Here is a 12,589-nt window from a genome sequence, read left to right as displayed (position 1 = left end):
ACTATTACCTAAATTAAATCAGGGTCTCTTCAGCAAAGCACATCTTTTGAAGGCTATAAATGATTACTGATATTATTTATAATGTTTCATTTATTTGTTTACTTCATAAATCGATTATGGTCAATAGATTGGTTCATAATTTGCCTTGTACTGTAGTAAACACATTTTAGTCTCAGTACTCTGTAAAATCTTAAATGAGAAAAAAAAGAATTTGGGTATAGTTTTACAATATTCATTAATTTAAATCTAGTCTATAACTACCTGTCATAAAGAGGCAGCAGTTAATTCAGACACGTTTTATCCAGATTAAACATTTATCTTTTGCTTCTAGAAAGAAGAGGCCAGACAAGTTCATCTGTACTCAGCCTCAAGGTTTTGTTCCAGATTTTTCAAGAAAATTAGTTTCCATTTGAGTTGAACAAGAGCATTGTTTTCAGTCTGTTATTATTTATATAGCCACATATTTTTCTGGTTCAAAAGACATTAAAATAAACATTTCAAAAGATCTTGTTCTTTGAGTTTTTTGTGAATAATATACATCAGCTCTAGATATCGTGCAACAACTTGCTTTTTAAAAAGATACTGAGGGCCATGTACACTTCTTAAGTGTGTATTAAATCAGTGTATGTTCCCATAGGAAATAAAAACATCATTTTTTTTTTTCTGCTATACTCTCTCCTCTTACAGGGACCAGGGAGACGTTATTTATTCATTCGTGTAGATGTATTTAAAGGTTTGTATGAGAGCATAGTGGGTGTAGACAGGACAGCAGGAATGACATGGAAAGATATAAATAAATGAAGAATATAAATGTTTTATTTATTAAAACATGCATTTCATTTAGAAAATGTATAAAGTATGGGAGACTCTTGATTCAGAGACTCTCATTTAACATAGTAGAGGAAACCTGTTATTACGTTGGTATTCAATGTGGTCTGCTAGGAGGTTGCATTTTTTCTCATTAAAGCCATCGAACAGATTTTGGGAGGGGATGAAGAAGTTAGGAAGCTTGCATGCCCTCAGATATCCCTCAAAGTCCATGAGAAGTTGCTGGAAGCAGTAGCTGAGATCGCTGTCTGCCCACTCGCTGTCCTTCACTCTGGTAGCACATGCGTGCAGCAGTGTAGTCTTGGCATGGTATGAACAGAGCTTGTCCGCAGTATCCAGATTCTCCTCCTTCAGCCGTTGCAAGAGGTATTTCAGAAGTTTCAGACACTGTTTTCTGTAGATTACACAGATTACAATGGTGTCATGTCTAAATTAAAAAGTGTTCATGTATCATTATAGCAAGTGACAACAGTAACAGATGCAGCAAATTGATTATGTAGTGTGTAACCAGTAATGGACACTGGTTAGCTGTTTATTCAGTGTTAAAATTCTCTGATTACAAGAGTAAAAATGTCTGCACTATAATGCTAAAGATTTAGACATCTCACCATAATGCATGTATTTGTTGCTACAAAGTTAAAAACACAAGTTGTGTTTTTGTACGCTGTAGCATTAAGGTTTCCTTTCACTTGATCTAAAAAGCCCAAACCTGTTTCAGTGTGACAATGTGGTCTGCACAGAGCCCTCACCTCAACCTCACTGAAGACCTTTGGGATAAATTAAAATGGCAACTTCGCACTAGGCCTTGTTGCTGGACATTATAGCGTCCTCTAGTGCGCTTGTGGTCATTTCCTTAAAATACAGTCCAAAATCTAGCAAAAAGCCTTCTCAGAAAAGCGGAGAAATAAAAATGGGTCTCCTTATTAATGCCCATGGTTTGAAATGGGATGATCAGGTATTCAGATCATTTTGCCAATATAGTGTATATACCATATAATCTTTCTTTGTTTACTATCTAAAGATCATTTTTACAAGTGAAGACAAAAAAAAAAACTTGTCTTTGAACCTTGCAGTCCTGAGGAGTTAAAATGAGGATTCCCCCCCCTTTACTATTAGTGAGTATCAGAACTTCTAGTCTGCAAAATTTACCACAACTTGTATGACGCATGCTGAAACAAACTGGTTTTATGACCTTGAACACTTTTTCATTTAAACCACAATTCTCCCAAGACGTGTGTGTGTGCGCGCGTGCGCATGTGCATGTCCATGCCCACTTTTCTTTGTTTGATCCTTTTGCACTCCAGATGGAAAAAAATTGAAATTTTTTTACTGGTTGATTCAAACACAAACAGAAGAAGTGGGTGTGGCTTAGACATTCAGTTGCCATCTTGGGGGGGGGGGATTGACAATTATTGCATTACATTAGATGTGAATGCAATTATTAGTATTATTATTATTATTACTACTACTATTGTTAGTGATCTAATCATATGCACTAGGCTCACTTTCTAAAATTTTGGAGTGTTACAGTATGTAAGATGTACCCTGTAGTGGGTAGTTAGTTGTTTGTGTGCATGTGTGCTCACCTGCAGCATTTCTGACCCCCTTCGCAGCAGGTTTTACTGTTGCCGTGGTTTTTCAGGATGTTCTTCTCCACATGTGAGAAAGAAATTCGCCAAGCATCTGCCCACAACACACACATCTTTCATTTTTTGGTTTAACATCGAGAGCCACCGTTTTTCCTTTCACTTCTAACTGGCCCACAAGTTTCAGAAACTTCAGTAAATGTTAAACATTTTGTATATACAAGTGTGGTTTTGAAAATATCTGTAACTGATCTCCTGGTAAGTTCACACACAACAGTGTCTAGAGTAATGTGATAAACAAAAAAACATTAACTCTTGCATTGTTCTGCTGATACATGGCTGATGAATATCCTCTGTGGTGTGACTGAACAGGAAGCAGCCAAAAGAAAAGCAACATAAATATATCATATCAGGCTCATTTACCCTTTGCCATAATTCCATCCTGCTCTGCGGTGCCTTTTCCCTCGTATTTAGGCACCAAATAAAAGGGTTTCTGTCTTTGCACCATCCTCACTTTCTTGCTGAGCCAGTTTTCTATGTTGAAGCCATCCTGAGTGAAATCAGGCCAGCTTGAGTGGACTTCCAGACTAAGGACAAAGTCGATAGAAATGTTCTTGCCATTCTCCTTCACTAGTAGAGTTACAGCTGGACAGCCCTTCTTCTTCCTCTCCAGTTCAACATCTATTACATATATATATATATATATATATATACACACACACACACACACACACATATACACATATACACACACATACACACACAGTTTTATTATGAAGCACTTTTATCACTGCCAGAACTTAGTTATTACAGGATAATACTTACAATGTAGTGAGTCGACGGCTTCCTTTATTTTGTCCCGGAAATCTTTGAGCATTTCACTGGCCCTGATGGTTCTGTCCTCATTAACATACTTGTCTAATGGGTGTCTTTGAGTGTGGCGTTTCATTTCTACACTATAATAGGCGCCGTCTTGTGAAAAAGGCTGAAGGTTCACCCTCTCCACTCGAATAGTCAGCATGACATCAAACTCGTCCGGTTGGCATATCTTAAAAACACACACACAAACAAGTTTCTCACTTTTAACATTCATATTGATTAAGGATCGAGACACAAAGAACTGTTAATGTCTTCAAATGTCACATACTTTAAGGTTTTCATAGTAGCTTCCAGTTTTCAGAACGCAGATGTCTTTGCCCCAGTCCAGGTGCCGTTTCAGATACTCGGTTATTTTATTCTGTATCTCGTTGACGCATTTGGATGACTCCGATCTCTGGCTTTTCTTTACCTTTAACTTTTCAAGAATAGCCAGGAGTTCTTTATTCGGATTTTCGCTACCTTTTGCTGATCTGGGTGCTTGTCTCTCTTCACTAGAGTTGGCGTCTCTGGAAAATTTCTTCGGACGCACGACTTGACTTTCTTGTGGCTTTGCAGGACAGCTCACTTTAGGGTCTGTTGTTTTGGCTGGCTCCACATTCTGACTTTTCTTTTCCTTTTCAGGAGCACTCTGGAGATCTTTGCTCGGATTCTCATCGATATTGTTGCTTCTCCTTGCTGCGCTACGGGGAGCTGCTTTCTTCTCGCCACTTTTGGTTGGTTTGGGTGTTTGTTGCTCTGCCGAACAGACTTCTTGACTTTCCCGGAGCTTTGAATGGCTGCTCACTTTGGCGTCCGTGGTTTTCTTGACTCCTATCTGGTCCTCATTCCTTTGCACGCTTTTCTTTCGTGTACCACACGGGCTTTTAGCTCCAGATGCGCCTGGATTATCATCCCGGGCTTTGCGCGGTCTTCCTCTAGCGCTCATAGCGTAATGCTGGTATGACGGCAGTGCGTAAAAGGCCGGACTGATGCGGAACTAGCGCTTATAAAGCACCTTGACGTCAGAGGAGCTAACTATAGTTTCGTCAGTATGCCCTCAGCCTTATATCTTCTAATTATGAAGGATTAGACATGGAGAGTTTACGGGACGTGTGTGTTAATTTCCTTCAGAAATGCAACCGGAATAAACTCCTCCATCCGCCATACATTATTATAGCCTACCACACAACTGCCATTTCTTCCTTTATGTGCAAACCAGATGCACATAGCTTAAGGTACTTCGTGGGAACTTGTTAACATTACTATTTTCTTGGTAAGAATGTCTATTTGTACACTTTTTTTGTTTTGTACTCTTTGTACATTAGACAAAATACACTTCTACTGCAGGACTCAGTGGACCCATTACGATATATAAAATGTTTTAAATATCCAACCATGGGAAAATCATTCTCAGTCTAAGCTAAATTTGTTACGAAAATGTTAGACCCTACTCCTATATTTGAGTTAAAATTCCATAAAAATCTGTAGGACTAGTTTATTGATGTATATTTGTGGAATGTGTTTTGCAAGTTTGAAAGGAGTCTGTAAGGGAAATGAACACCAGTAAAATCTGATAAAACCTCACACTAAACTCAGATTAGTGTCACTGACTTGAACGAAATGCGTTCTGGTTATTGGGAATGGTGTGCCAGTGTGCAACATCCATGTGTCAGTAGTACTGAAAAACCCTTCCGTTCCAGCACTTCAGTTTGTTTAGGGTTTATATTGACGGCTTCCTGGCGCCATCTAGTGTGTGAGGAGGGCAACGGTATTAGAATAAAAGTTCATTTGGTGGCAAACATTTAAAATAAAATCCGCAAGCAAAATTTTTTATGGTGAGAATATATATGTATAATTTTTGTTAAAAATTCCAGTACATGTAAAGAGGAGACTCAAGTCAAAATACTATTAAAAGATTACATTTGATTCATGATTCTGCTTTTCATTTGCTATTGTTCTCACTCATCACTGCACAATTAATTTTTAAAACCTTTTTTAAACCATTATAAATTATACTAATACGAGCTATGAGTCAATGAACAATAATAATAAATTAATAATACTTTTTTTTTTAAAAATGACTTGAGACATCTTTAATTTTTTTTAAAAGTAATCTGTAGTGACTAAGTATACTTTAAAACTAAATCTCCATTGTTTCTGTACTTATCCTGTTCAAGGTCACAAGGGAGCTTCATGGGAAATCTGAAGGGGAAAACCCCGACTACTCAACCACCATGCCCACCAAACTCTCTTAGAGAGTGGGGGACATTAATACACTGTTTAATTCTAACTATTTATAATTATTATTTAAAATCATAATTATACTATTATAATAAAACTATGATAATTTTAACATTTGGCCAGTTTTTCTGTAATTAGCAGTATTGTAGCACAGTAGCTGCAGCAACCCCCAACTATCATATCATACATATATATACATATATATATATATATATATATATATATATATATATATATATATATATATATATATATATATATATATATATATAGAAGTATGGCCTTAACCCGGTCTTGAACAGGACCTCTAGATTGTGCTGTTTGGGAGCTGACCTTGAGTATCTAGCAGCACATGATTGCAATTTTCACTCTAAGAAAGAAGTGGAGAGTGTTTTTAATCTTGTGTTTGCAGCAGAATAAACAACCTCAAGATTAAGTGGACCCTGTTGCGACTTCCTTGAGTACCCTCAATATATATTATAAATGATTCAGTTTGTAGACACAAATATACAGATAAGGGGTGTGGGTACAAGAGGCGGAAACTGGCTTCTTATTCACCAGTTTTCTACTTTCTTTTGCTGTTTTTTCTCTCTGCTAAATCTTAATTATGGCCATGTCTCGAATATAGCTGACCCTTCCACATTAAATTTAATGTAATATACTTTTAAAATACTCTATATAAAGAATTTTAGCATTTCTTTTCAAATTATGGCCAGGTCCACTTACTATTTGAGACCATTTCATATGAAAATAAGTCTAGTGTGGAATTAACTATAATAATGAGATAATGCTTGTCAGAGGATGCGCCATTGTTTACAGGGTGGGCGTGACTCATTTTCATTTAAAACGAAACAAACGGACAAATTTGCAAATAGAAAAAAAATTCTATTTCTGTGAATTAGAAGTAATCTTTTTGAAAAATTTAGATCTGATTGTCCTTACTTTACTACTGTTTTCTTTCTCTCTTTAGTTATTTATTTTTTTATCATTCTTAATATTTTTGTTCATTAATATTTTGCTTGATGATTTTACTATTTGAAACTTCTGGTGTGAAACTTACTATATCAGGAGTTTTTTAAAAGCTAAAAAAAAAAAAATCACTTTTAATATCTCCATCACTTTTATTTAAGTGAAACCATTCTGAAATGTTAATTTCAAAGAAAAGACACTCAAAAATATATGACTGCAGAACCTTTAATATGGCCGGATTGATCTGAATAGTCAGAACAGTAAGGTGCAGAAGCTAAAGCCAATTAAAAGTTAATAATAAGTGCCTGTGCAAAGCTAGCTTTATGCCAAGTGCTTTAAGTGCTTGAAAAGTGCCCACCATGGTCTGATTTTGGAAAGGTTGATTATTTTCCAATTTCTTTAAAGCTTAAATAGTTAGAATGACTAAGAAGTAACATAATTTAAGTTACTAAGAGCAGCAAAACCTGAAAACATACTAATCTACAAACACTAAAAGCAGGACAACAATATAAGAAGCAGACTAAAACTGCACTCCAGAGTAGGAGAGATCATGATCACATTTCCTCTCAAAAATAGTAATTTCGCATAATCGTGTGAACAGTCGTAACCCAAATAAATAGATCACTTTCCAAATTGTTACAAGCTAATATTACAAATAATTCTCATGATATAGATCTAAATCAAACAACCTTTCTTTTTAGATTTAGTTTTTTTTTCCTTCTGATACTTTTACGGTGCATTGGAACGATTAACCAATCTATGATTATGGAGTTTAAGCAGCCAATCGGATATCGTTGGGTGATCTCTGTTCTGTTGTATGCGACACTGGAGTTGGCAGTCAAACACAAAATTCATTTGGCCTTCTGGGCTTTCTGAGCAGACTTGGTGACCTTTCCACCAGTCGGAGCCTTCTTTTCGACTCCCTTGATCACTCCAACTGCCACGGTCTGACGCATGTCACGCACAGCAAAGCGACCTGGAAAGTGAACACAGAATAGTCTGAGAATTGTCTCATAATAAACTGATCAGAATTCTTACCAATTCAACATTATCAATATCCCACAACAATTCAACAAATTTGATTGGAATATATCCCTCCAGCACAAATGGCCAAGCACTCACCAAGAGGTGGATACTCTGAGAAACTCTCCACACACATGGGTTTCCCAGGGATCATATCCACAATGGCAGCATCCCCAGACTTGAGGTTCTTGGGATTATCTTCAAGTTTCTTTCCAGAGCGGCGGTCAATCTTCTCCTTGAGCTCAGCAAACTTGCAGGCGATATGTGCAGTGTGGCAGTCCAGCACTGGAGCATAACCTGCACTGATCTGCCCTGGGTGGTTCAGGATGATCACCTGATATGAAGAATTACATAAGTCACTGTGACCATCTGCATCTCACGTATGCTAAACATTACACCATTCTCGGAAAGTGTATTAAACATGCAAATATGTTCACTTTGCATATCTTTAAAGAGGATTAGCAGCAACAGAATTTGAACATACTTGAGCAGTGAAGCTGGCTGCCTCCTGGGGTGGATCATTTTTGCTGTCACCAGCAACATTCCCACGGCGAATATCCTTCACTGAGACATTTTTGACATTAAAGCCCACGTTGTCCCCTGGCAGGGCTTCAGACAGAGCCTCATGGTGCATCTCCACCGACTTTACCTCCGTAGTTACATTAACAGGTGCAAAGGTCACCACCATTCCTGGCTTCAGAATGCCAGTCTCCACACGACCCACAGGGACAGTTCCAATACCTAATCAAATTTTAAATATAGCTTCATTACTTGTTTTACATAAAAGATAAGAAATTAACACTGTAGATATTTTTTGCCTGGTAAAAAATGCCTTGCATAAAGCATCACCTCCAATCTTGTAGACATCCTGCAGAGGCAGACGGAGTGGCTTATCAGTGGGACGAGTTGGGGGCTGGATGGCATCAAGTGCCTCCAGAAGAGTAGTTCCTGATACACTGCCATCCTTACGGGTGATCTTCCAGCCCTTAAACCAAGTCATCTACCGAAATGACAGAAACCTAGCAATATTAGTCTCATACGTACTATAAATCAATAAATCTTCAGAGAACTTATGAAAACAATATGGCACTTATGATGTCACACATACATTGGGGCTGGCCTCCAACATGTTATCACCATTCCACCCAGAAATGGGGACAAATGCGACGGTTTCAGGGTTGTAGCCAATCTTCTTAATGTAGGTGCTGACCTCCTTTACAATTTCCTCATAACGCTTTTGGCTGTAGTTTGGCTCAGTTGAGTCCATCTTATTAACACCTACAATGAGCTGTTTTACACCCAGCGTATAGGCCAGGAGAGCATGCTCTCTGGTTTGACCGTTCTTTGAGATACCAGCTTCAAACTCACCGACACCAGCTGCCACAATCAGGACAGCACAATCTGCCTGAAGTACACAAACAGAAAAAACATGAAGCACTGCACTCTGACTATGAATATGCAAACTTGAAAAATTTGCTCCAAAAATAAAAAAGACATGTCCTTCCTATTTAACTATATCATCAAATTTTATAAAGCTATGGTACAAAGCAAGAGAGTAACATTTTCAAATAATGTATGGTTCTGAAAGACTGACCTGGGAGGTGCCAGTAATCATGTTTTTGATGAAGTCTCTATGTCCAGGAGCATCAATGATTGTAACATAGTACTTGCTGGTCTCAAATTTCCACAGGGAAATGTCAATGGTGATACCACGCTCCCGCTCTGCCTTCAGCTTATCCAACACCCAGGCATACTTAAAGGACCCCTTACCCATCTAAAACAGTTCAGACCATAATGTTAAAACTTATCAGAAGAAACAGTGTTATATCTGCATTTGAAATGGTTTTGTTGATCAAAGACTCTACCTCGGCAGCCTCTTTCTCAAACTTCTCAATAGTTCTCTTGTCGATGCCACCACACTTGTAGATGAGGTGGCCAGTCGTAGTGGACTTGCCAGAGTCCACATGGCCAATGACCACAATGTTGATGTGGAGCTTCTCCTTTCCCATGACTGGTTACACTGAATGTGACAAAAGTGCTATAAGCCTGCCTTATACATTGGAACAGAAAATAAACACAAAACTAATAAATATTTTAATAATACAGTGATATGTTTTAAGCTCAGCTTTTGCATAGGTTGAGGAAGTATAGCATGAGGAACACTGTACTTTTAGGTCCAGCTGAGTTTAAAGCACCCTTAACACTTTCACCTACAGAACAGTGTACAGCACCATGGACAAGGGCAGAAGCAGAACACACACTAACTGCTTGTTTTGCAATCCATTTCAGCAACTTTATGAAACTGAATTGTGGATGGAAGTCAGACAAGCTATGGCAAGCTAAAACCCTTAAGTTTCTCTTTTGTTTTCTTTTTTCCTCCCCTTCTTTCCCCCCTAACATGTCATGTTAGTACATTTCTCTAGCACCACCACAGGCATGATACCTGACACCAAACTGACATGCAGCAAGGTGCACAAAGGCCCTTCCACCTCCTGTCTCTAGTCATTATGCTCTTACACACCCTGTTCTGCTCTGGCCATTTGCAAATTTTTTTGGTGTCGTATAGCTCAGATCAGGAGCACCAGGCTGATGCAACTGCATAAGCTTTCTTTCTTCAGTATATCTCATACCACCAGTCAAGCATACCTCCATTTTGTAACCAGTACTCTGAGCAGCCATTTGAGATTAAAAAGAGAAAGAAACAGAACTACCAAAATGTATAAAATTGTAAATCATTTCCAGACCCTACACTGTCTATCAAACTGCAATATTTCCCACTTACATCCCATTATGCATTTATGTATTCATATTTAGTCCTTAGGAACTTGTTAAGCTATATGTTTTGATGCAGAATTGTATATTTATGTAAGGTTAGAATGAATGATTCATGCTGAGAGGCTAAATTCCATCCTAAACTTTAACACAAGGGTCAATCTTACCCATGTTACCTAACAATGGTTTAACATCGTTACTGAAATAACCTTGGGAGTTTATTACAGTCTGGGTGATAAACAAAAAACCCCACAAATGCCAACAAATAACATCAAACGCACAAATAACTACAAATGACCAGAGATCTGGAATGTTCTACCTGACGCACAGAGGTCAGTGACATGTCTGAGAGATTTAACAGCACAAGCTCCTCACTGCAGCCGCCGCCATGTTCCCTCATCCCACACACACACACACACACACACACCACACCACACACACACACGGACTGTAACGCGACGTCTAATCCCTCACAGCATCACTCACTAATCACTCGCTAAACATTGTACACCCATCGTAATTTGAATTGCATCATGATAAAGAGTGTGTGGTGTATATGTAATGGAGGAGATACAGTACCTGTGCTGCAGTGACACGGTGCTGCTGAGGCTCGCGCACACACACACAAACACACACTGACACACTGAAGCGCGCAGAGCTGCGTTATATTGCGCCACAGCGCGTCTGCGCACTTCCGTGCTACAACATTCACTTACCACCTGCTTTGAAAAGTTTTTTTGGTCGATTAAACGGTCATTTTAGTCGACATACAGGATAAATGATTACACTATATATAGTCAGCATCGCTAGGAATAAATCCAGGTTTATTACACGCCTGTCAGTGGGGTCAGCATTATGATATGCGCCTGTTCATTGCACACTGTAGCACCATTCAAGAGGAACACTTTTAATAAAGGCGAGCTTAACACAGTTCATGTGAATTTCTCTGGTGCACTCTAACAACTCAAACACTTAATGTCAGAATTTTGCAAACACAAAGAGCTTACAAACACTTCAATGTGAGGTGTTTATCCATCTCTCTCAGGTGGTGATTACCATCCAGGGTGCAACCATTTGCAGGTGTGTGTGTGTGCGCTTACCTAAGAAAGTGTATGTAATGCACATTATACACAAGTAAGTAGACACCTGAGCATCACACTACAAAGATGAAAGGACACAATTGTGTAGCATGTCTTTGCTGTAACTTTACAATTTCCCATCACTATATCTAAAAGGCTTAAACATGTCCCACAACAATGCCCCTATGCATAAAGTGAGGAACATAATAAAGATGTTGGAAAGGCCTGTACAAAACGACTGAACTGAACACTGTGTGCCAAACCTCTTCGTCTGACCTCACAAATGCAAATGCCCACTCCAAATTCTAGAGGAAAGTCTTCCCAGAAGAGTAATGTTTATCATGACTGCAAAGGTGAATTAACTTTGGAATGGGATTATTCAACAAGCACACGTTTGGGTGTGATGGTGATGTGTCCACATATTTTTGGACCTATAAAGCCCTTAAATTATTTTAAGGTTTCCCAGTAAAATATACACACTTATGGTACAATAGATGTCCCCGAACTAGGTGTATATTAACCTACATTTATCAACAAGCTATGTACACTCACCAGCCACTTTATTAGGAACATCTGTGGCAGCAGCATTAAAATCTTGTCAAGAAAAAGAAAATAAAAAATTTCTTATTTTTCAGCAGCATTGCTTTTTTTTTTTGTTCTATTCCAATGCTTCCATGGCACAGGGTCAACTTAAAAAAAAAAAAAAAAAAAAAAGAACACACCATTTAGTTTAAATCCGAATACGAAAACAGCTAGGAATATTTTAAGTTGCTAACCCCCCCCAAAAAAAACCAAATTCTCAGCCTATTGTTTGGATCTATAATTGTATTCATTTAGGGTGCATTTTTCTTTGTAATACTGCATGTAATAAAATATCAGTATATTATGTTATAACATTGTATTATCTCATCTTTTCCATTTGGTGTTAGTTACTGAGATATTCCCTAAATCTGTTCCAACTGAATTTTAGAAAAGACTAGTCAAAAAACTGGAGATTATTATAGATATTATTACCAAACATCTTAATATGTAGTCAATCTGATGTAGTCTACTGTGTTCATACAGTATTAGAATATACTGATAATGAATATGGAGTTTTTTAAAAGCCTGTTATTTCAATTTGATTGTCTGAGGTCATGAATGTGCTACAATTAAATAAATCTTAACATAAACGTATAATTGAGAATGAAATTAAAGGTCAAAAGGGTAAGACATGCTTCTTTACACTATAAT

General features: G+C 37.8%; 2 protein-coding genes across 7 annotated transcripts; both read right to left on the bottom strand.

Annotated features, from left to right (window-relative positions):
- Nucleotides 1-794: 794 nt before the first annotated feature.
- On the bottom strand, nt 795-4,260 carry cgasa (cyclic GMP-AMP synthase a). Its single transcript, XM_058386848.1, has 5 exons — nt 3,562-4,260; nt 3,240-3,462; nt 2,838-3,095; nt 2,415-2,511; nt 795-1,222 (listed from the first exon to the last, which is right to left on the bottom strand). The coding sequence occupies exons 1-5, from the start codon at nt 4,216-4,218 to the stop codon at nt 889-891; spliced, it is 1,569 nt and encodes a 522-aa protein (XP_058242831.1). The 5' UTR covers nt 4,219-4,260; the 3' UTR covers nt 795-888.
- Nucleotides 4,261-6,689: 2,429 nt separating this feature from the next.
- eef1a1a (eukaryotic translation elongation factor 1 alpha 1a) lies at nt 6,690-10,998 on the bottom strand. 6 transcript variants are annotated; one of them, XM_058385623.1, is made up of 8 exons: nt 10,857-10,998; nt 9,371-9,525; nt 9,100-9,279; nt 8,614-8,910; nt 8,355-8,505; nt 7,990-8,246; nt 7,605-7,839; nt 6,690-7,458 (listed from the first exon to the last, which is right to left on the bottom strand). In XM_058385623.1, exons 2-8 carry the CDS (start codon nt 9,512-9,514, stop codon nt 7,334-7,336), a joined length of 1,389 nt encoding a protein of 462 aa, XP_058241606.1. In that variant the 5' UTR covers nt 9,515-9,525; nt 10,857-10,998; the 3' UTR covers nt 6,690-7,333. The 6 variants fall into 6 exon arrangements, with proteins under 6 accessions (XP_058241606.1, XP_058241602.1, XP_058241603.1 ...); XM_058385619.1 differs by having other exon boundaries at nt 9,371-9,555; nt 10,857-10,989; XM_058385620.1 differs by having other exon boundaries at nt 9,371-9,551; nt 10,857-10,963.
- Between the last annotated feature and the right edge of the window lie 1,591 nt (nt 10,999-12,589).

Source organism: Hemibagrus wyckioides, linkage group LG03 (genome assembly GCF_019097595.1).
Source record: "Hemibagrus wyckioides isolate EC202008001 linkage group LG03, SWU_Hwy_1.0, whole genome shotgun sequence".
Classification (NCBI taxonomy): domain Eukaryota; kingdom Metazoa; phylum Chordata; class Actinopteri; order Siluriformes; family Bagridae; genus Hemibagrus; species Hemibagrus wyckioides.
Note: the sequence above shows the minus strand (reverse complement) of the source record. Positions and strands in the feature narration are given on the sequence as shown.

What these genes read in the sequence shown, in the direction of transcription:
- cgasa (XM_058386848.1), bottom strand. Translation starts at nt 4,218, where the DNA reads ATGAGCGCTAGAGGAAGACCGCGCAAAGCCCGGGATGATAATCCAGGC. An exon ending in GCTACTATGAAAACCTTAAA is followed by an intron (nt 3,463 to 3,561) that starts GTATGTGACATT and finishes TGTGTTTTTAAG; the next exon opens with ATATGCCAACCGGACGAGTT. An exon ending in AGCCGTCGACTCACTACATT is followed by an intron (nt 3,096 to 3,239) that starts GTAAGTATTATC and finishes TATATGTAATAG; the next exon opens with ATGTTGAACTGGAGAGGAAG.
- eef1a1a (XM_058385623.1), bottom strand. Translation starts at nt 9,514, where the DNA reads ATGGGAAAGGAGAAGCTCCACATCAACATTGTGGTCATTGGCCATGTG. An exon ending in TTGAGAAAGAGGCTGCCGAG is followed by an intron (nt 9,280 to 9,370) that starts GTAGAGTCTTTG and finishes GAACTGTTTTAG; the next exon opens with ATGGGTAAGGGGTCCTTTAA. An exon ending in TGATTACTGGCACCTCCCAG is followed by an intron (nt 8,911 to 9,099) that starts GTCAGTCTTTCA and finishes TGTGTACTTCAG; the next exon opens with GCAGATTGTGCTGTCCTGAT.